The sequence below is a fragment of the Podarcis tiliguerta genome (genome assembly GCF_965153285.1).
Source record: "Podarcis tiliguerta genome assembly, chromosome: 5".
NCBI classification, from domain to species: Eukaryota; Metazoa; Chordata; class Lepidosauria; order Squamata; family Lacertidae; genus Podarcis; species Podarcis tiliguerta.
The window spans coordinates 92,763,192-92,786,116 of NC_139538.1; the positions used below are offsets into that span (position 1 = coordinate 92,763,192).

The 22,925-nt window shown below is 45.8% G+C and overlaps 2 protein-coding genes across 2 annotated transcripts in view; one reads left to right on the plus strand and one right to left on the minus strand.

The window, feature by feature from the left end:
* Positions 1-1,319: 1,319 nt before the first annotated feature.
* On the minus strand, positions 1,320-15,080 carry LOC310677850 (uncharacterized protein; the record flags this gene model as incomplete). Its single annotated transcript, XM_083441034.1, has 3 exons — positions 1,320-4,896; positions 5,022-5,765; positions 15,024-15,080. 3 exons carry the CDS (start codon positions 15,078-15,080, stop codon positions 4,882-4,884), a joined length of 816 nt encoding a protein of 271 aa, XP_083297160.1. The 3' UTR covers positions 1,320-4,881.
* Positions 4,836-22,925, plus strand: part of SEMA3D (semaphorin 3D) — a 182,790-nt gene continuing 164,700 nt past the window's right edge. The window contains exon 1 of the mRNA XM_083440752.1: positions 4,836-5,704. The gene's annotated coding sequence lies outside the window, so the exon portion shown is untranslated. The remainder of the gene's footprint in view (positions 5,705-22,925) is intronic.

Sequence of the window (22,925 nt, forward strand, 5' to 3'; positions counted from 1 at the left end):
GCATAACACTCAAGTGTGGCACTCAAATTGGGAGTGTAACACTCAAAACGGAGCACTTTCAGCTTCCGAAAAAAGTTAGCAAACCTTCCGGGTTTGCAGTGTTTCGGTTCCAATTCGTTTGAGAACTAAGGAACCACTTTAGTGTTTATTGTTTCCTTCAGATTAGTTAGGAGCCTTAAAGAAAGCAAAATCCAGTGTTATCCCAAAGGGATTCCACTTCTTCCACCTTCGTTTCTGAAACTACATTAGAAAATTTCTACAGAACCCAGAGTGGGAGCTGGACTTGACTCAAAAATTGCTTTATTAGCCAGCCTGCCTTCTCCTGTCAGCCAACTGGGTACCCTTTCACATAAAGCGGAATCACCTAGCTGTCTCTTTGGACTGAAATGACACACCAGGCGCTTGGGAGGGAAGAATGAGATGGCTGCAACAGCTGTGTGCCCAGGTGTCAATCCCAGGCAAGGCTGTTGTATCCTTCTCATGCGCCCTTCCTGAGTGGCCTTGCAAGGAGTGTTTCCATGGTGGGGTGCGGAGGGTGAACAGAGCCTGCTGCGCCATGACAGCCCTCCCTGCTTTGTGGGACTGGGGTCCTTCTCATGCCACCCTCTCCAAGCGGCTCTGGAGACAAAGCCATGCAGGGTTGGCTCAGGGAGAGTGGTGGAGAAGCACCCTCTCCAAAATGCACCCAGGGCAATCAGCCTGGCATCCTCCCCCCCAATTCTACGCCCCTGCATTTTATTTTATTTCCTTTTATTTTTTTACAAACTTATGTGGAAATGTGGGGAACTGGAAAAATGAGAAACAGAAATTCTGATGATAATAATTTAAAAAAACCAACCCACTTTCTCACTGGGCCATAAATTTCTGCTAAGATGGACTTGGCAAATGGTTGCAAACACATTGTCAGTTTACAGGAAAAGGACTTCTCTGGCATGCTGCTTGAGGGAGGGTGGGCAGGGAAAGCTTATCAGTTTCACGGCTTCTTTTTACAGCTTTTATACACAATCCTCCAAGCTTGTGCAAGATGTTACATATCCAACCCATTCCCCCACCTAAGTCGCAAGCAGAAGTTTCTACGGCTCCAGCTGCTGATGCTTTTTTCCCCACTTCAAAAAATAGATAAAATTGGATATATGGAAGGTCTGGGATGCTTGTCTCTGTCAGCAGAATAAATCTGCATCAGAAATCAAACCTGGTGGATTACTGTGGTATGCCTAGCATTTGTACAAACAATGCATGCAGCATGAGTCAAAGTTTAAATAATAATATTGTTATTTGAACTATGCTAATTTTAACATCCCACCCATAGTCCTCCTTCATTTATTTTTGTTTCTTGGGGTTTAGTTTTGTTTTGTTTGGTAGATTGTTGGTCACTTTGGAAAGGACTGGCTGGTTTCATTTAGCCTTTCTAAAAGGGTCTATTGCACTTTCTTAAACTTGAAAGGGGGACGCGGGTGGCGCTGTGGTGTAAACCACTGAGCCCAGGGCTTGCCGATCAAAAGGTCGGCGGTTCAAATCCCCGCGACGGGGTGAGCTCCTGTTGCTTGTTCCCTGCTCCTGCCAACCTAGCAGTTCAAAAGCATGTCTAAGTGCAAGTATAGATAAATAGGTACCACTCTGGTGCGAAGGTAAACGGCGTTTCTGTGCGCTGCTTTGGTTTCAGTGTTCCATTGCGCCAGAAGCAGCTTAGTCATGCTGGCTGCATGACCTGGAAAAACTGCCTGTGGACAAACGTTGGCTCCCTCGGCCAGTAAAGCAAGATGACCTCAGAGTCGTTCGCAACTGGACTTAACTGTCAGGGGTCCTTTACCTTTAAACTTTAAATAATGCATTTATCTTGCTGACATGAAACACATAGATTAAGTGTGGAAAGGGCGGGCCCTCCATTAGTCTAGTTAATTACATTCGCACGAGAGGACAGATTTGGACAAGGTGGGTCTGAGATGCTTGTTGCCTGAGGCAAAGGGTGAAATGACCCCTCCGTCCTGCATGTTTAGAACTTCGAAGAGAGAGGTGCCATTTCATCCCTCACCTCAGGCCACAAATATCTGTCCAGATCTGCCCTCCATCCAATTCCAATGTAAGATTCACTGCTGTTGATCCAAAATGTTGATTTCTCTCACATGCCACTTGGGAATATGAAATTGCATTATAAACGGCAACCGGCCAAAAGATGGTCAGCATCTTCTGACTGAGAAGCATGTTCTTTATGTGGGTGTCAGATTAAGAAAAAATGTATCAAAGAAGCAAATATCATAACCGTATTGTCTACATCGTAAGTGTGGTAAACACTGTATAATAAATATTTTTTTAATCCGGTTAAATTAAATCAGTAGCACAAGTGAAGCTCCATGTGTGAGAGATCTCACCACATATTTCAAGGCAATGTATTTTACATTTTGCCTTTAATTTCCTCCATAAAATGGGGGACAAGGCTGTGCTCAAATGAAATGTCAGCGAGAGAACGTCCCTATGGCCTAATAATATTACAGACCAAGTTCTATTTTGATCTTTTCAATGGAACTTCTGCGTTGCATCTTTCTTGCCTTAACATAAAATGTGTGTGGAGATCTAAGTGGGTCTTGAAAATGAAACACTGGATGGTATTTTGACTATGCACAGCAACTTCCATTCTGATATCTCAAACTCCAAGACATTGTAGTATAGTCTGCATTTCCCTTACCCTCCTTTGCAAATGGGTGCATAGGCTGAGCAGCTGTTTGAATTTCAAACCGCGAATTGGGTTTTAGATAATATACATACTAACACTATGGATAGTGTCCAACAGTAGTGAGAACAAACCCATTGACAATAATGTGCATGACTATTTGATGAGTTTACTCCATGTAAAACTCTTTGGGCTTAGGCCCAGGATATCTGAAGGACTATGTTCTCCTGTATGAACCTGCCCAGCCCTTCTTTCAGTCTGGCTGCCTTCTGGGTGGATGCTCCCAGACTTTGGGAGTCATGATGGCTAAATGGTGCCTCCAGGATCTGGGGCAGCCATTGCTGGGAAGCAGCCACAGAAGATGTACCCTGAGAATCCCTCCTAGCTCACTTGTGGGGTTTTCAGAGAGACAGATGGTGAACTTCTGTGGGAGGAAGGATGCAGGGCCACAGAGGCCTTGGGCAAGCCTCTTTTCATGCTCTTATCCTCTTGACAGTGTCTGTGATGAAGGAAGAATGTCTCTCTCTGTCCCTGGAGTAGTTGCAGGAGGGGGAACAACAGGCTCAGATAGAAAGGAAACTCTTTCTGAGTTTAATCTCCCTGCGGCTGATGATCACTTTGTGATGTGCCGGGCAAGAGGCTTCCTCCCTCATTCCTTCTCCCACTTCCTACATGTACATCTTATGTTTGGAAGTTCCTGTTGCTGTTGATTTACTATCATTGCAGTACTGAGTGGTCATTGTTTTCCTGCAACCCCAACTCCAGAGAGGACTTTTACAATATGGAATGAGTCACACATTCACGTTCAGCACATAACACTCCATCCTTTGAGGACTTAGCGCAAACAAAGAGCTAAACGGAAGCTTTGACAGGGCAGCTGTTTTGCAAACGGGCAATCCAGGCAAATCTGAAACTGTGAAGCATGAACAGGACTGAGACGGAGCATCTCTTGCACCCATAGTGTCAGCTTCCTGACAACCCCTGCACCATATATGTCCAACCACATAGCAATATACAGGTAAACAGGGCTACAAAAGGGCAAGGATGGTGTGTTCCCACATACAAAACACTGAAGGCTGGGAATATGCAATGTCCCCACAATCTATGTGCAGCCAGGTGGGAAGAGGTGTGGCTGGTGTGGTCCAAAGTTGCGCAAGAAATTGTTGTTATGAAAAGTGTGGATAAAGTGGGGGGGGGGGGGCATTTTTGTTTTGCTGGATTTCATGGTTCAGACATAAGTGAATTTCAGGCCAAAGAGCCAGAAGCTGGAGAACTGGAGCAGCACTTTCTCTCCTGCTAAGGTTTAAACCACCAGGACTATATTCTTATCCCAGACTTCCATAATCTGGTATCTTCAGAAGTTTTGGGCTACAACTACTTTCAGCCAGCACAGCCACAGGGACTGGGGCTGCTGGAAGTTGTAGTGCAAGACATCTGGAAGCATCTGCCTGGGGAAGCCTCCATTCTTCCTTTATGTTGGAAGGCTATGACCTCCCTAACATCGCTGGGCTCTCTGTGCTTCAGACCAACAGGGCCAACGGCCAGGGATGATGGGAGTTGTAGTCCAGCAACATCTGGAGGCCCACAGTGTCTCCACACCTGTCTTCCGCTCTCAGCAATTAGCATCTTTCTCATGCATCTCTTTCCCTCTCCTTCTGAGGGGGAGGCCATGAGGCAGGGCCCCAGACCAACAACACCAGTCCATTTCCAAAAGGGTATTATTATTAACTCCCTGTGTATCCTGCCATTCTTCCCAATGGAGAGCCACTTGCACCAACAGCAATAAAGAGTGACAAAAAGCAGCGGAGTGACAGACCGCTTTAATTCACTTAAGCTGTGCAAACCAGCGGTACCAAGCTGAATAAAATACTGGAGGACGGGAAGGTAAGCCCCGCTCTGCATAATCACTACGTTGCACAAGCGCATCATAGGAATGGCAATGCCTTTCTATGGGGTGGGAGGCTCAAATATTTTCTTGCCGGTGGGAATGGGGGTGAAAGGTCCTTGGCCCCAGGGGTTGACTCCAATAGTCCAAACCTAAAATCCCTTCTGCAAAATACTAGCCGTCTGAGGGGAGGAGGGCTAGTTATCATAGACATCGGAAACAGGCAGATTCTACATATTGAAAACCGTGTGTGTGTGTGTGAGTGTGTGTGAGAGAGAATGAGAGCCTGCGCAAAATCTTCTAAGTAAATCCAAGGCTGCACGGAAGATCAGTTGGAGATTTCCTGAAACAGAGCAGAAACAAAAGCGCAAGTCAAGCCAGCCCTTTGCTCCGGACTTTGACAGGCTTCACTTCGGAGCTCAGGGTGGGGGTGGGGAGGGTCTTCCTCGTGCACAGTTCGAGCCCCACCTGCGCATAAAGAGACTCTTTCAAAATAAATAAACACACAAAATCCCCGCAGCCGAACCGAGCGCCCCTCTCTCCGCCGCTGAGCCCCCGACGGATCCCGCGCTGCCGAGTCGGAGGAGCGCAAGGCTCCTTCTTGGCGCAGCAACCGGCCAACTCCGCGCCGCCGCCGCCGAAAGCGCACAGCCTGTGGGGCGACCTTGAGCCGGAGACCCCCGACGCCGCCGACGCCTTTGCGAGAAGGCTGCCCGCCACGCTCGCCTGGCTGGATCCGGCCCCGGGGCAGCCGCCTGGCGGAGAGCACCGGCCGCCTCCCTCCTGCCGCCGCACGTGGCTGCGCTCAGCCGCCGGCTGCCGGGAGGGGGAAACGGGCAGCTCGGGAGCCGGAGAGGAGAAGCGCAGAGCCGCCAGCAGCGCAAGAGGAGGAGGCGGCGGCGGCGAAGTCTTGGCTGCCCCAAGTTTCCCCGAGCGAGAGGAGCGCGCTGCGAGGCAGGAGGCGGCGCCCGGCAGCAGCAGCAGCAGCAGCCGCGCCCTCTGCTCTCCGGCGCCCAGAGCCACGCACAGCCGGCTTTGCGCAGGAATCGCTCGGGCAGCATCCCGGCCAGGCGAGGCAAGGCGAGGCTCCGCAGCGCGCACAGCGCTTGTCTTTTCGCGCAGCCGAGACAGCAAGCTCAAGCCCGGAACAGGTAAGGACCGGCTGGGCAACCTGGGGGCGCGCGGGGGTCCCCTTCTCCGTTGCCCCTTCGCCTGTTTGTTTGTTTGTTAGCTTGCTTACTTACAGTATTATTACAGAAGTGTAAGTTGGAAAGGATCCGCAGGATCATCTAGTCCAACCCGCTGCCAGGCAGAAATCCTTCACTCGACACTGGGGCTCGAACCCCCGTCCTCATTGCTTATTTTGGGTCCCCATTTGAGTGCCACGACTCAAATGGATTATGTAGCACAGATGTTGTCAAGGTGTGATGATCTGTCCTGGAACAGCCCCACTGAAGAAGAGAACCGGGGTTGCTACCCAGACCTCGTTGCTGGTTGAAAAGGGCCCCCCAGGACAGTTCAAGCTTCAGGACCCTCGAAATGTAGGTTCGCCACTGGCTCTACCAACCGAGCTACCCCAGCTTTCTTATTCCAGGGCAAGGATTGCGTCTTGCGGCTGACAAATTGGCTAAGCAATTGTGCCGCTGCGCTAATGTGCTTACAAGCAGCGTGGCTGCTGCAAACAAACTGGGACGTGTCGGCTTTCAATTATTATTATTATTTTTTTAAAAAGTAGGGAAATCCTTTATTTTGTTTTATTAAAAAAATGCTTGCCCAAGCACAGTTCTCTGCAATAGGAAAGCTATAAGAATAATGAGAACAATAAATCACTTGTATTTTCCACTGCGATTCGGTTTTGGCGAAACGGGGGCTTGGCTCTTGGCTGTTCTCTATTTTCCAAGGATTCCTGTCGCCTGCATATCCCACCTGCCGCTGCTTCTTTGCAGCATGATCCTAAGGCTGAAATCTTATGAACCTCTCAGCTGCTGGGAGTGAGCCTCATTTAACCCAAGAGGGTTAACCACATGTGTCTAGGATTGCAGCTGATTGCAGTTTTATTCGGAGATTAAACTTGGTGCGTTCTTACTGTGACTTCCGAACATGTTTGCCTGAAAAGCATGTCCGGCTGCTCAGTGGGTGCTTTCTAGTTGAGGGTGTCTAATATATCCAAGCAGGAGCTTTGGAAGGAGCTGGAGCAGCATAATGACAAACCAAAACTCACCCCCCCACACACACACCCAAAAGCGTAGAGGGAGAAAGGATTCCCAACTCACAGATCTTTTCTCATAATCTTTCCCTTGCAACCCTCTCCTTGGGAGCTTTTGACAGGTTGAACTGCAAGTGGTGTTTTCTCTTCCAAGAGCGCAGGTGTGTTAGTTGGGTTGCAACATTGCAGACACAAGTCTTTTGACCCCCATCCCGGACAGATCAGGGCCAATGATGATTAACACTGGAATGGAGGACTTGTGGGTGGTGGAGTATAACTTCTCCATTAAGGCAATTCTCCCTCATCCTCCTGTTAATTTCATGGCACTCAGATGTTAACTGTCTAACCTTTCTGGTGGGTGCACTTAAATAAGTTCTAAGGCCCAGAGGTACCAGTAAGTCCCTCCGAATCACGTAGTAAACACTTAGAGTTGTGTTTGGGCTGATTGGCCTTATCAGTTGCATTTATATTTAGGTAAACACATCTGTAAGAACTATGTACTATGTACTGTATTTTTCGCTCTATAAGACGCACCAGATCACAAGACGCACCTAGTTTTTGGATGAGGAAAACAAGAAAAAAAATATTCTGAATCTCAGAAGCCAGAACAGCAAGAGGGATCGCTGCGCAGTGAAAGCAGCAATCCCTCTTGCTATTCTGGCTTCTGTGATAGCTGTGCAGCCTGCATTCACTCCATAAGACGGACACACATTTCCCCTTACTTTTTAGGAGGGAAAAAGTGAGTCTTATAGAGCAAAAAATACAGTAACTGTGAAAGTTCACTTTTCAATTGCCCCCCCCCCCCGGCACATGAGAGTTGCTTAGGGTGGTGCCAGAAATCAGGGACCAGCCTTCCCAGGGGGATGCAGTTAAGGCTTTAAAACAGCCTTCCCCAACCCTGTGCCCTCTAGATGTTTGAGATTCCAGCTGTGATCAGCTCCTGCCAAGCGCTGCTGTTCTGGCTGGGAGTGGGGGACATGGTAGCTCAAAACATCTGGACGACACCAGGTCGGGGCCTGTTTTAAAACAACTTCTTCTTTTGCAAGTATTGGCTGTGAGATGTAGGAATAAGTATTGTCATTCAGGGAGTGTAGTTATAATTGCCTCTGGCCGCTGTGCTCAAACTAGGATCCCTGACTGGCCTCTTTTCTAGCATTCCCATTGCAAACTTCATTTGGAGCAGCAGGAGTTTGAAATAAAAAAAAAATGTTTTGATTAGTGCCCAGTCTCTTGGGGAAGATTTTGAATCCTCACTCTGCAGCGGTAGCATTCAGTATCATGCTCTGTGAAGTTCTGGAGGAGCACGGGTGCCTCCTGCCCCCAAATGATGGGGAGCAGCAAGTTCTCGGCTTTGATCAGCAGACCTCCTCTCCAGCTTCTCTCTGCCTGGCTCCAGAAACACCTGGCGGCACCTCCTCTGGCAATGCATCTCTAATGTAGGTGTAGCCACAGCAGAGGTCTCCAAAGGTTGTTGTTGCATAGTCGTTTAGTCATGTCCGACTCTTCGTGACCCCATGGACCAGAGCACGCCAGGCATTCCTGTCTTCCACTGCCTCCCACAGTTTGGTCAACCTCATGCTGGTAGCTTTGAGAACACTGTCCAGCCATCTCGTCCTCTGTCGTCCCCTTCTCCTTGTGCCCTCCATCTTTCCCAACATCAGGGTCTTTTCCAGGGAGTCTTCTCTTCTCATGAGGTGGCCAAAGTATTGGAGCCTCAGCATTACGATTTGTCTTTCCAGTGAGCACTCAGGGCTGATTTCCTTCAGAATGGATAGGTTTGATCATCTTGCAGTCCGTGGGACTCTCAAGAGTCTCCTCCAGCACCATAATTCAAAAGCATCAATTCTTCGGCGATCGGCCTTCTTGATGGTCCAGCTCTCACTTCCATACATCACTACTGGGAAAACCATAGCTTTAACTATACGGACCTTTGTTGGCAAGGTGATGTCTCTGCTTTTTAAAATGCTGTCTAGGTTTGCCATTGCTTTTCTCCCAAGAAGCAGGCGTCTTTAGTGGCCTTCAGTTCCATCAGCCTCAGTCAGCTTGGCCAATGACCGGTGATGGGAGGAGGTGCAGTCCAGCCACCATATTGGTTCCCCTGCCCCCTGTGCCCTGACAGGAGGCCAAGCTGGACGCTTCCTCTTTATAGCAAGCAGAGAAGACAGGAGACCCTAAACTAGGGGGGAACCTGATCCAAGAGATCAGGTTCGAATATTACATTTTTATTTATTCATTACCTTCCCTCTAAGGTCCTAAGGTGGTTACAACATTAGAATGCAAACTTGAAGACGGTTTAATACAACTTAGAATAATAAAAATTAAGGTGCATTCTAAAAATATACACCTCAAAAGTCAGAGTAAAGAGGGCCATCTTCAGCATCCCCTGGAAGCTGCATAATGGAGGCGCCGGATGCATCTATGTGGGGAGGCAGTTCCACAGCTCACAGCTGCCACCACCCCAATCTCAGAAGGTCTGTAGGGAAGGAGATGGTCTTGCCAATGATTCGGGGCCCGAATCATTTAGGGCTTCCAGCACCAATGTGAGCATCTTGAATTGGGTCTGGAATGAGCTGGCAACCAATGGCAAATTGCACAAAATTTTCAAATGGCAAGAACTGCCCTCTTTTAGGGATGCTCCAGCTTCAATATCCCTGCACTGAGCTGGGTTGGGCTCAGTAACCACAAAGGACACTCCCCAATTCCAATAGCTCATCCTTCTAATCTCACAGATCTGTTGGCTTGTTTCTCTGCCCCCCGTGAGAGTTTCTACTCCTCCTTGTGAACAGACGAATCATAACTCAGTTTCTCTTCTGATCCTGGTGATGGGAAACGGCAGGTTTCTTTAGAAGTTTCTGTGTTAATCCTTTCCTGACATACAGAGTTACGAGCAACATGCACCTTATTAAAGTTATTTAGCAGTTGGGCTGCATCTGTGCTGAAAAGTAGTCAGGCAAATGTTAGAAACAAAGAGGCAAGCCAGCACTTGCTGCTTTATAAAAGGTCCCAGAGCATTTCGTTTTTGCCTGTCAAAATGGACTGGCCCTTGCACAGTTTCCTCTTCCTCGCCTTCTCTCTCTCTCCCTCTCTTTTTTTTTTTGGAATAATATTTATTAAGAGTTTAATAATTACGGGGGGGGGGGGGAGGAGAAAAAAAACAATAAAAAATTTAACAAACAATACATCGAAAATAAAAAACAAAATAACAATACATGAAAACCACAAGAAAAACAAAAACATTTAAAAACACACCAAATATTTCCATATCTTTACCTTTCATTTACTTGTTTCATCGACCTCCTCACACCTCCCTTTTTTTGTATTCTAGTTCAATTAGCTATTTCAGCAAATCCTTTCCATCTTTCTCCATTTTTTGTTCTATAATTTGTCTTAACACAATTTAACTTTAAATTTCCACTTTGGCCCATTAACAATCAGTTTTTGCTTAATTCTTTATAACATTTCTGCTAAAGCCATATAACTTCATCCAGCATTCTTCTAACATTCATTAATTTTGCAGTATTTCTGTAAATATACTTTATTTTTTTTCCAATCTTCTTCCACCGACTCTTCTCCCTGGCCTCGGATTCTGCCAGTCATTTCCGCCAATTCCATGTAGTCCATCAGCTTCATCTGCCATTCTTCCCGGGTGGGTAGATCTTGTGTCTAAAAATATGGAACGCTTCACGAACTTGCGTGTCATCCTTGCGCAGGGGCCATGCTAATCTTCTCTGTATCGTTCCAATTTTAGTATATGTGCTGCCGAAGCAAGCACCTCTTCCTCGCCTTCTCTGCAAGTGAGCTGCACTTAGTCAACAGAAAATGAGAAGCATCCTTCCATTTCCCCCTTCCCTTGTCCAAGACCTGTGTGGAGATTGCTTTCCATTGGAGAGAAGATGGAAGTGGTCAGAGGCACTTAGCTTCTGAGCACCATTCTCCGGAAAGCACAGGAGAGGGGAGAGGCCTCTGGTCCTGCTTGTGGTTTTCCCTAAAGACGCTTCAGGCTGGTCACTGTGAGAACAGGATGCTGGACTAGTTGGGCCATTGGCCTGACCCTGCACGTTCTTTCTTGTGTTCTCTTTGCCCTTTACCACCCCATTCACTGAATCCATAGGATTCAAAAGCCCAATATTTTGCTATCATAAATTTCATCTTCTGCACCTCACTGTCAGCCATGCTTCCTTAATGTAAACGTGGAATTCCTGTAAGATGTGCTGAGATTTACTGGGAAGGAGCCCCATTGAACCCAATGAGACTCCCTCTGAGTAGACATGATTAGGACTGTGCTGTTAGAATTAACTATCAAATTTAAATTAAGGAACGAATTTAAAGTTGTTTCTTCTATGCCAGTAGTTTGATTTCGTAAAGTTTTCATAATTTGGACCAGCTGAGGTTGATTACAGTCAATCTTTTCTTCCACATGGTGGACTTTTTTTAAAAAAAAATGCTATATATATATATATGATATTGTGCTTTAACGTTGCAACTCACCCTGGGACCTAAGGGTGGGTATTATTATTATTAATATTTTTAAAATAATAACAGACTACGGGTAAGAATCATGGGCAAATCATTTCTCATGTGGTGATGGTGAGAGAATTTGAGCTGAGCGTTTATTCCACCTTGGTTTGGAGCCCACTTGACTGCCTGCTGAGATCCCTCTTGACTAAAGGGCTAAATGCTGGTGTCGTCTTTGTAGGAAGTCTTTGGCTATCATTAAGGGATCAGGGGATGGATTTGAGAGTCTGCAAAATTCCTTCCCTGCTTCCAAAACCAGTGGTCAACAAATCTCTTTCTGGCAATTGACAGCAGTGAGAGACATTTCCCATGGGATCTGTTTCACTGCAATAAGTGAGATAGACTTGAAATTAAGTGGGTTTGGGCTTGTGGTGGAAAACTGCATTAAAGATCTAAAAAAGAAAAAACACACCCTTTAAATCTGTATTTAGCTTGCTAGGTTTTTTCCTACGCCATCTATTACCTTTGGCGTATTTAGTAAGCTACGAACTTACTAAAGCTAATAAAATCCCTTGTGTACAATTCAGATCATTGCTGAAGAATGACTATTTTCAACAACTATTTCCAAAGGGGTGGCAACAGTAGGCTGTTACCACACTAATGCCTTGGTGTTATTCCTGCTCCTGGCATGCCTCAGCTCCAGCCTCCCCCCAACCCTGAAAATGTTCACATCAGCATGACTTGCTTAGTGTCAGATTCATTTCTGTTTGTGTTGCCACCAGGGGGCCTTGATGAGGGCGATGTCTTCAGCCTATGCAAAGGTGTTCACACCTTGGTTAGAGACTTTCTCGGAATGACTTAAGGACTTCAATCAGTGTAAATCTGGTTTGAGAAACAATGCATCATGAAGTATTTTATAACAAAGTGCAGGATACATGTGCATTTTGGACAACATTGTCTGGATAACGTTAAAAACCCAGTAGCTAGGTTTTTAAAACTTTGCTATATGTACCTGCAATTTGTTTTGTTTTTATACTGAATATGCTCCATGCATGGGTCTGTTATTGTTTACATGTTTATGTGTTAGTTGGTACAAATCTTCATGTCAAATCAATTAACAAAACAACCGGAACTGGAACTGTAGTCAGTGCTCCGTAAATGGGCAAGGGAACACAGCCATTGTCTCTTGCAGTAAAATCATCAAAGAGATTTTTAAAAATATTTTATTTAGATGATGTATATTGTTGTTGTTTAGTCGTGTCCGACTCTTCAGAACAGAGCACACCAGGCCCTCCTGTCTTCCACTGCCTCCTGCAGTTTGGCCAAACTCATGTTTGTATCTTCGAGAACACTGTCCAACCATCTTGTCCTCTGTCGTCCCCTTCTCCTTGTGCCCTCCATCTTTCCCAGCATCAGGGTCTTTTCCAGGGAGTCTTCTCTTCTCATGAGATGGCCAAAGTATTGGAGCCTCAGTATCCAGGATCCAGTGAGCACTCCTAGTTGATTCCCTTAAGAATGGAGAGGTTTGATCTTCTTGCAGTCCATGGGACTCTCAAGAGTCTCCTCCAGCACCATAATTCAAAAGCATCAATTCTTCAGCGATCAGCCTTCTCTATGGTCCATCTCTCACTTCCATACATCACTACTGGGAAAACCATAGCTTTAACTATACGGACCTTTGCTGGGAAGGTGATGTCTCTTTTTTTTTAAAAAAAAAAAAAAGCAGAGATGATGTATATACCACCCTTTAAAAAAGCTAACCCACTATTTATTAAAACCACACAGCAACAAATGACAGTTATACCATCAGCAGTAACAGTAGCAGCAGTGAGGTCTCTCCTCCACATGCCCTCCCCTCACAAAAGATGCATCTTGATGAGCCAGCGGAAGCTATAAGAGGAGACCAAGCACCTCTGTAGGGAGAGAGTTCTGCATGTAAGGAGCCACAACAGAAAAGGCCCTTTTCCAAACCCTCACACCGTGTACCTCATCCCATGTAGGGAGTGCCTGGAGGGGTTCATCTGCTCATTTTAGAGCATGGGGTTTAACTATCTAAATGAGCACCTTGAAATGGCCTTGGAAAACAGCCAGTGTAGCTGTTTAAAAACAGGGATGCTTCCTCTCCCAGCATTCTTGCTCCAGCATTTTGCATTAACGTTAGCCTTTATAAAGCAGCCAGTATTATTCCTTCTACCTTTTGCATTTTATACTTCCAGGTTTCTGCTTTTGCTCTTTGTGTGTATGTGCGTGTGTTTTATGAAGAAGAACAATGCATTTATATTTGAAAAATATGCAGTGTTGGTCCATTAATATAAACAACCTTAATTTAAAAACTTGACGTGCAAGCTTTTATATTACACAGGATTCCTCAGACTCGGTAAGAGTTCTGTGTAGGTTGAGAGCTAATGTACCATATTGGGAACTTTTGGTTGCAATGTAGGTGAAATTTTACCCCTGTATTTGAGGTTTGATTGCTCTTTTCTGAATAAATACATCCCTGTTGTTTTGCATTTATAGTGTCCCTTGGTTGTATGGATACATTTTTGAGTTTTATGCTTCCGCTCTGAAGCATTTTTTTGTTAAAATGTGCCTGTAGATCACACAGCTTCCATGGAATTAATTCCTTACAGTGTGTACGTATCTTCTCAGACTGTTTTTCAGTGAAATTTATTCCATGTGAAATGTGTATAGGATTGCAGCTTAAAGCCCTGACCCATTTTTTAATTTATTTTTTTTTAGAATGGAATGGGGAAACAGTGGCCTTGCAGAAGTTGCTAGGTTCTGGCTCCATCATCCTTGATCATTAATAATAATAATTTATTATTTAATTATTATTAATAATTATACCCCAGCCAATCTGGGTGGCTCCCCACAAAATATTAAAAACACAGTAAAACATCAACCATTACAAACTTCCCTTCAGAGGTCTTCTAAAAATAAAATAGCTGTTTATCTGTTTGACATCTTCTGGTAGGGCATTCCACAGGGTGGGCGCCACTACTGAGAAGGCCCTCTGCCTGGTTCCCTATAACTTCACATCTTGCAATGAGGTAAACTCCAGAAGGCCCTTGGAGCTGGATCTCAGTGTCTGGGCTGAACGATGGAGGTGGAGACACTCCTGGCTATGCTGCTTGGGCTGATGGGAATTGGAATCATAGAATTGTAGAGTTAGAAGGGACTCCAAGGTCTAGACCAACTGCCCACAATGCAGGAATCTCAACTGAAGCATCCATGACAGATGGCCATACAACCTCTGCTTTAAAACTTCCTAGGAAGGAGAGTCCACAATCACCAAGGGAATCTGTTCCACTGTTGAACAGCTCTCACTGTCAGAAAGTTCTTCCTGATGTTGAGTTGGAATCTCCTTTCTTGTAACTTGATTTTGAAGCCATTGGGTTTGGGTCCTTCCCTTTGGAACAGGAGAAAAGAAGCACTTCCCATCTTCTGTGTGACAGCCCTTACGATATTGGAAAATGGCTATCACACCTTCTCTCAATCTCCTCCTTATTGCTCCTCTGGTTTTCAGTAAAAAACACTGCAAGATCCAGTAATTCTGAAGTCTGATGAGCTCTGATGAATAACTCCAGGGCCGTCTTTACCTGGGGGTGCAAGGGGTGTAGGGCACCTGGGTGCCGAATTCTGGGGGGCACCAGGCGCCCGCCGCTGAAGCTGCCTAAGCTCTTAACTATTTCTCTGTTATGAAATAATAAATAATTTTGATCAAGCTAGAAAAACAAAATACCTAGGTAGTACTGAATGGTATACCTACTGTTTCACTAAAGGACTTTCGACTTTGTACGCTCATTTACCAAAGCCATGTCACGCCAGCGGCAGCGCTTGTCAGACTCAATGACGGCACTTGTCATTCTCAACGGTGCCGTGCACGCAAAATTAACTAAATTTGGGGGCGCTGGGCGGATCTTTGCACCCCAGTGGTGCATATGCTAAAGACAGCCCTGTATAACTCCAAGGGATTATTGGGATCGGAAAGACATAGGCATTGGGAATACTCCCCCCCCCATCTTCCCTGCTTTCCTGCTTTTTATTATGAGAAATCTCCGCATTAGTGTGATCCCACCTGGAAGTACTCTGCCTGGGGACAACGCTTCTCAGGTACAGTGGCATAGCGGGGGTTGTCAGCACCCGGGGCAAGGCAAGTAATTTGCGCCCCCTAACCTGTGGATTTGCGCCCCCTAACCGTAACCCCGAGATGTTGCGCCCGGTGCGGCCGGCCCCCCCTGCACCCCCCACGCTACGCCACTGCTCAGGTAACAAGGTGCTGTGCTGCTCCAAAGCAAAGCATCCCCCTCCCCTCACGCTGCCCAGCCTTGGTCTTTAAGAGATGAAGGCAGCCCCTTTGTCTTCTGGATCTCTGCCAAACAGGCAGAATCCAGTGGCAGCAGTAGGTGGTGTTGAATGGAAACACACAAGTACTGTCAATGTGTTACTCATTTGCTTCCTTGTTTTCGTGGAATTTTCCTGGGCTGGGGATGAGCCACATAAAAACCCCAAGCTTTGGAAGAGAGATGCCTGCAAGGCATTTGAAACCGTGAAGAGCAAGGGCTCCGTTTAATTCATGTGAAGCAGCCTTTAACTCCTCCGCTGAGCTATTTTTACCTTTTTAATAGTGCTGCACCTCAGACGTACTTCAGCAAAAGCTGACATCTTTGTCTGGATGTCATACTGTAAACCTAACAATGCCAGGGCTTAAAATAGCCCTGGAATACACCCTTTTTGTTTCCTCTTCTGCTCACTCGTCCTCCCTCTTTCCACGTCCATCAGTGTTTCAGCTAAATGCATCCTTTCTGTATATATTTACTCTTCACGAACTTTGAAATCCAAGATTAAGGGCTGTAACTCACCTGATTTTCAATCACTCACTTTATTTCTATGGCACCTTTCCAAAGTTAAAACCAACCTCAAGGCGGCTTACAACATATAAAATGTTGCATAGCTGCAAATGTAAGAAAAGCGTAAACAATAAGTGAAGCAGCAGAAAGTACACAACCAAATTGCACCATTTCCACATAAATCATAAGGTCCAAAAAATTAACTAATTAAAAAAATTAACTAACTAATTAATTAGATGCAAAAAATTAACAGCAACCCACCCACCCACCCAAACTCACCCACCAAACAGCACCCCAGCTCAAGAGTCTGTTCAGCAGCCTCAGCTTTTGTAGCTGGAGTCAGTTTGCACACACACACACACAAAGTCTCACACGGCCAGGTGGGAAAAGGCCAGCAAGACAGGGAGCAGTCTGGCAGAGAGAGAGAGAAAGAGACTGATATTGACAATTTCATCCATCCTTACTTTCTTGTCACCCCTTGCAAACTGTGGGTGTGACCTAGAATGAACCCAACACTCCTTCTCTGCTAAGCATGGAGGAGAAATTCATTTGGTTCTTGTTTCTTCCATGGACCCAATCTGAAACATCCCAACTTGTTTACGGATTGGAACAGATTTTTGCAATGAATTTTTGATGGATAAAAAATGTGCACAGAAATGCATCTTTTACACAAAAAGGCGCATTCCGAATGTGTATTTGCCTGGTGAGAAAAACCACAAACATTGAAAGGTGGGTGCTTTGTGTAAAATGACTGAATTTCCCCTCAAAAGCATGTACAAAATGCACGCAGGAGGGTGGGAGGTGGCTTGGACCTGTGCTGGATTGCCAGGGAGACAAAACAGGATGGAAAGGACTGCCCAGCCCGGTCCCAGTCGCATAGGCGCACTTGTTTGGTGGGCAAACTTTTCTTGGTTCTCTTAGCCTGACCTCTAATTGAAGCACCACAGGATTCCACCGAGCATTGGCGAGGAAACCAACTGTTCTCATCTTTTCCGTAAATATGCATCTCTTCCCTCTGAATACACATGCATGTGTCTCCAATCTTTAAAACAGCAAGCAGTTCGATTGCTTCCAACCTACTTGGTAAATGCCTGAGGATTACTTCAGGAAGCAGATGTTTTGCCAAAATAGCCAGGCCTTTAGAATATTTATTTATGATTCACTGGTGGGGGTGGAGGGGAATGGATTGTGATTTATACCAAAGAGAGGGGAAATGGTTGAATTTCCTGGAAGATTCAAGTTTACAGTTTTGTTTTGCCTTTGTTTTAGATTGTGCAAACCATATATCGATCATTCCAGGAGTGGCCAGTATTTTGCAAAGGCCACATCCATCCTATGGAACTGTAGCTAGAGGCGCTTCAGCGTTTAAAGCAATATGGTTTTCCTCTGTCCCTGAATAGCATTCCTGAGTTGTGACAACAGCGTTGAGCTGATAAATGTATATGACTGCATCGAGAAGAGGCCACTTTCTGTTTTTAGTAGCTGAAGTTGCTTGTTAGTTGACACGTGTGTGTATCTCTTCATTTCATGACTGGCAGCAGAGGTATGAATGGAGTTGGGGTGGGAAAATTCTGTGGCATCCTGCCTGTGATGTCACAGTCACACATGAACATGATCACTCATGTGGGGCAGGACATGCATGTATACCTAACTTTTCACACCTTCTGTCTGCAGTAGGGTGGCTGACCTTTTTTCCCCCCCTTAGCAAAGATCTTGTGTCTTTAAAAACTACCTGACACATACTCCAATTCAAGGTCTTTTAACTGGCTGAAATAATTCACACCCTTTGCTTGAGATAATCCTGCCAACTTTTTTCCTTGTGCCTTTAAAAGCTGCTGGATGAAGCCTTAATCCAGGGGCCAGCAAACTTTTTCAGTAGGGGGCCGGTCCACTGTCCCTCAGACCTTGTGGGGGGCCAGACTATATTTTGAAGGGGGGAAAATGAACGAATTCCTATGCCCCACAAATAACCCAGAGATGCATTTTAAATAAAAGGACACATTCTACTCATGTAAAAACACGCTGATTCCCAGACTGTCCACGGGCCAGATTTTGAAGGCGATTGGGCCGCATCCAGCACCTGGGCCTTAGTTTACCTACCCATGCCTTAATCTACAAAGTGAAGCTTTTCCTGGGAAAGGAGTGACTGGAAAACCTATTTCTGCCTAGCCAGCAACTTTGGAAGGTGGAAGGGCGTTTGTTAGCAGGGAAAGCAGGCAACTCCAGCCTGCTGTGTATCTGCACCCATTTTTGGGGGGTGGTGTGGTGGTGGGGAAGAACCTTTTAATGAGGGTGAAAGAGGAGAGCGTAAAATACGGTCTGAAGCTCAACATCAAAAAAACGAAGATCATGGTCACTGGGCCCATCACCTCCTGGCAAATAGAAGGGGAAGAAATGGAGGCAGTGAGAGATTTTACTTTCTTGGGCTCCATGATCACTGCAGATGGTGACAGCAGCCACGAAATTAAAAAACGTCTGCTCCTTGGGAGAAAGGCGATGGCAAACCTAGACAGCATCTTAAAAAGCAGAGACATCACCTTGCCAACAAAGGTCCGCATAGTTAAAGCCATGGTTTTCCCAGTAGTGATGTATGGAAGTGAGAGCTGGACCATAGAAAAGGCTGATCGCCGAAGAATTGATGCTTTTGAATTATGGTGCTGGAGGAGACTCTTGCGAGTTCCATGGACTGCAAGAAGATCAAACACATCCATTCTTAAGGAAATTAGCCCTGAGTGCTCACTGGAAGGACAGATCGTGAAGCTGAGGCTCCAATACTTTGGCCACCTCATGAGAAGAGAAGACTCCCTGGAAAAGACCCTGATGTTGGGAAAGATTGAGGGCACAAGGAGAAGGGGACGACAGAGGATGAGATGGTTGGACAGTGTTCTCGAAGCTAGTAGCATGAGTTTGACCAAACTGCAGGAGGCAGTGGAAGACAGGAGGGCCTGGCGTGCTCTGGTCCATGGGGTCACGAAGAGTTGGACACGACTAAATGACTAAACAACGTGGTGGTGGGGAACTGAAATCCCAAGGCCAAGCCTTGTGACCGACTCTCAAGCTTGAGCAAAGGGGGAGATGGGTGTCCTCTTGCTCCCGATCTGCTTTGCTGGGGAACGTGGCTCTGCTTTCTTCCTTACATGGAGGAGGAACAACTGGGAAACTGTGTGGAAGCTGGTTACACGTAGAATCATATGACTGTAGAATGGGAAGGGATCCCTCTGCAACTGTACAGTTGCAAATGGGGATGTGTTGGAGCCCAACAACTTTGCAGGCAAAAGGTCTCACATCAACCCCTGGCATCCGAAGGTCTGGAGAGGCCATGGAATGTGGGGTGATGAGTGGGGTAAAAATGCTTTACATAAATAATAACCATTCCTCAAAAGAATTTCCTTAAATATTGTAAGATTATAATCTGCTCTCACAAGGTAGATTTCCAACCCGAAACTTACTATTATTAATAGGATAATTTGCCTTGATTTTTTTTAAAAAAATGGTAAATAGAATTTTCAGATGTTATAATGGCAAGATGCAAAAAGGTCCCTCAAAATAACTCACATTTCTATAATTCAGGTGGCAAACCTGGGCTCGTTTGGACGAGTAATTTGGAACTAATTCATCCTACTGGCCTTGGTTATTTGTGGGTTAGCCCATAGCTGTCAACTTTCAGATTTGAAAATAAGGGATCAACAGCCTCACCTGTCCTGGGGACACTCTACGGGATATCTAACAATCTGGGATAGCAGTAGGAAGCAGCGGGAAACAGTGCTGGAATACGGGAATTTCCCGCAACAAAAGGGAAGGTTGACAGCTATGGGTTAGCCTATCTTGCAGAAAGCAACCGTGTGGTTGCTCCTGGAATTGCTTACCCAACAACACACAAAGAAGCCTCTTTGCCCAAACAGCTTCCTGCTTGGTCTGTGTGATCTTAACCATACCAGCAAAATCCTTCTTGTTCAGCTGTATGTTTAAGATCACACAAACTGTGTGACATGTGCATGCGAGGGGGAGACAGAATGGCTTTTACACAAATGGCTTCCATATGATTTCCCATACGATTAATATGATGCAAGAATTGGCCTGTGGCGTTGGCCCTCTTGCTGCAGACCCACCTCTTTATTGCTGTTAGTAACTGGGCCAATTGCCCTAGTCCAAAGCTTCTTTGTAGGGCTTCCAGGACATATGCACACCTGGTGCTGAAATGATACCTGAATGTGTCTTCCCAGTTCATTTCAAAGCGGTCATGTGCACAGAGAGATGTGTCCATACCAGGGATGCTTGTGGATTTCATTTGGGTCTGCATTTCTAAGTGAACCACCCTGATTCACACTCTGCCAGTGGCGTAGCATGGGGTGGTGGTAGTCCAGGACACAAAATTCTGAGAGGGGCCCCCACGACAGGCTCCTTCATTGAGGCTGCGTGGCTGAGCTCCTGCCACCTTCCAGAGATGCAGACTCCATTGTCTCTCAAGACAGGCAGATGCCATCAACAACAATTGCCTTGGTGATTATTTCTGTGTAATTTCTAAGCTAGCAGGTTCCTTTGAAAACACATTGCATTGTCTGAGTTGTATTCCTTTTAGGCAGGGATGAAGAACCTATCAGCTTCCAGATGTTGTCAGATTACAACTCCACCATCTTTTACCATTGGTCATGGTTGCTGAGGCTGATGGGAGTTGGAGTCCAAAAACATTGGGGAGGCCCACAAACTTCTCACCCTGCATTAGGTTGTCAATTTATTTGGGGCTACCCAGGAAGACAACCTGAAATTTTTAAATACTTATTTTATTTATTAAATTTGTATACCCCCTTCACCCAAAGATCTCAGGGCAGTTTGTGGCATAAAAATACAAAGTTGCCACTAATGCAGAATGTGGTGACCAGGTTGTGGATGGGAGCAACCGGCCAGTCATATAAAACTCCTATTCTTTCCCATGGATATTTAATTTTGATAATCAAACATTTGGCAAAGCTTTATGAAATGATACTGGACCTCTTGCAGCAAAAATGCTGCGTTTTCTCTCTCTAGTTATGTTTATGATAGCAAGTTATTAAAGGCATGTTAAGATCTCATCATAAAATGGAAAAATACTTTTATTGTTCTGATAGATCTTTTTTCCTCAAGATGTTTCAATTCTTGCTATTTATTATGGCTTTTAGGAGCACTCTATAAAATATATGCATGGAAGCTTTTGTTTTTCCCATTACTTTGATCTAAAGGGAGATAACTGGCTACACCTAAGTAATTCAAAGGAAATGTTTGAATTTTGTCTTTGATACATGCCTTTTCCTTGGATTGAAAGAGAGACTGGGGTTTGTCAAGTTTTTCTGTGTGCCCAGAAATAAAAGGGGAGGTTTCTGCTCTGCTGTTTTCAACTGCAGATATGGCACCCAAAGATATGGCACTCTCGTTCTGAAAACCCCATCCTCATTGTCAGCTGACTCTAGAGGACTAAAGTCCACCCTCATTGCTGCCCAGCCACCTTGGGCATCATGCACATGTATGTGTGAACACCCACACATCTGTTTGGTGTGAATGCCAACAACCTCAGATGAATCTTGTGAATATACCTGAAAACAGACACACATTTGGTTTACCTTCTTTTCAATGCCAAACAGCATGCAATGTAAATCAAGTTGTTTACTCTTGAATGAGCTGCTCCCTGCATGCTACACTTTTGGATTTTGAATTTTTTTTTGGGGGGTGGGATCTCCTAATCATTCTTATATAGGGGTAGCCAAATTGCTGCCATCCAGATCTTGCCAGACCACAACTTCCATCAACCTTGATTAATGGTCATTGTTGATTGGAACTAGGTGTTGCCACATGGGCTGCTACTGCCCTCCGCAATGCAAATTGCAAGTGTGAAGAGTTGGGGATCAAATCTGGAAAGGGCTGAAGCCCCCCTCTCCCCCACCAAACTGGATTGCAGCATCCACTCTAGCTATACCCCCCCAATAATGTGCACTCAATAAATTGTACACTTAATATCTCGTTTAGACCCTCAGATATACTGTAGTGAATGATGACACTGAAGGGAGCATCTCTGCGGTTTTGAATATTTGCACAAATCCCAACAAATCTGTTTAGGTAAAGGTAAAGGTACCCCTGCCCATACGGGCCAGTCTTGACAGACTCTAGGGTTGTGCACCCATCTCACTTAAGAGGCCGGGGGCCAGCGCTGTCCGGAGACACTTCCGGGTCACGTGGTCAGCATGACAAAGCCGCATCTGGCGAACCAGAGCAGCGCATGGAAACGCCGTTTACCTTCCCGCCAGTAAGCGGTCCCTATTTATCTATTTGCACCCGGGGGTGCTTTCGAACTGCTAGGTTGGCAGGCGCTGGGACCGAGCAACGGGAGCGCACCCCGCCGCAGGGATTCGAACCACCGACCTTTCGATCGGCAAGCCCTAGGTGCTGAGGCTTTTACCCACAGTGCCACCCACGTCCCGCCTACAAATCTGTTTACATCCCCTCTATTTCCTGCAGCCCGTGTAATATAGGGCAATTATATGGAATGCTTTTTATTTAGAAAGTATTTACAGCGGATGCTCGGGTTGAGAATGTGATCTTGCAGGATGCACGTTCACAGCTCATAGCATTCGCAACCTGTGTCTGTGCATCTGCGCATGCGCGAGTTGCGATTTAGCACTTCTGCGCATGCGTGACTGCCGAAACCCGGAAGTAACTGTTCCAGTACTTCCGGGTTTCAGCAGTCTGCAACCCGAAAAAATGCAACCTGAAGTGTTGCAGGCTGTAACCCGAGGTATGACTGTATAAGCTTAAAAAAAGGTAAAGGTAAAGGACTCCTGACAGTTAAGACCAGTCGCAAACGACTCTGGGGTTGCGGCGCTCATCTCAATT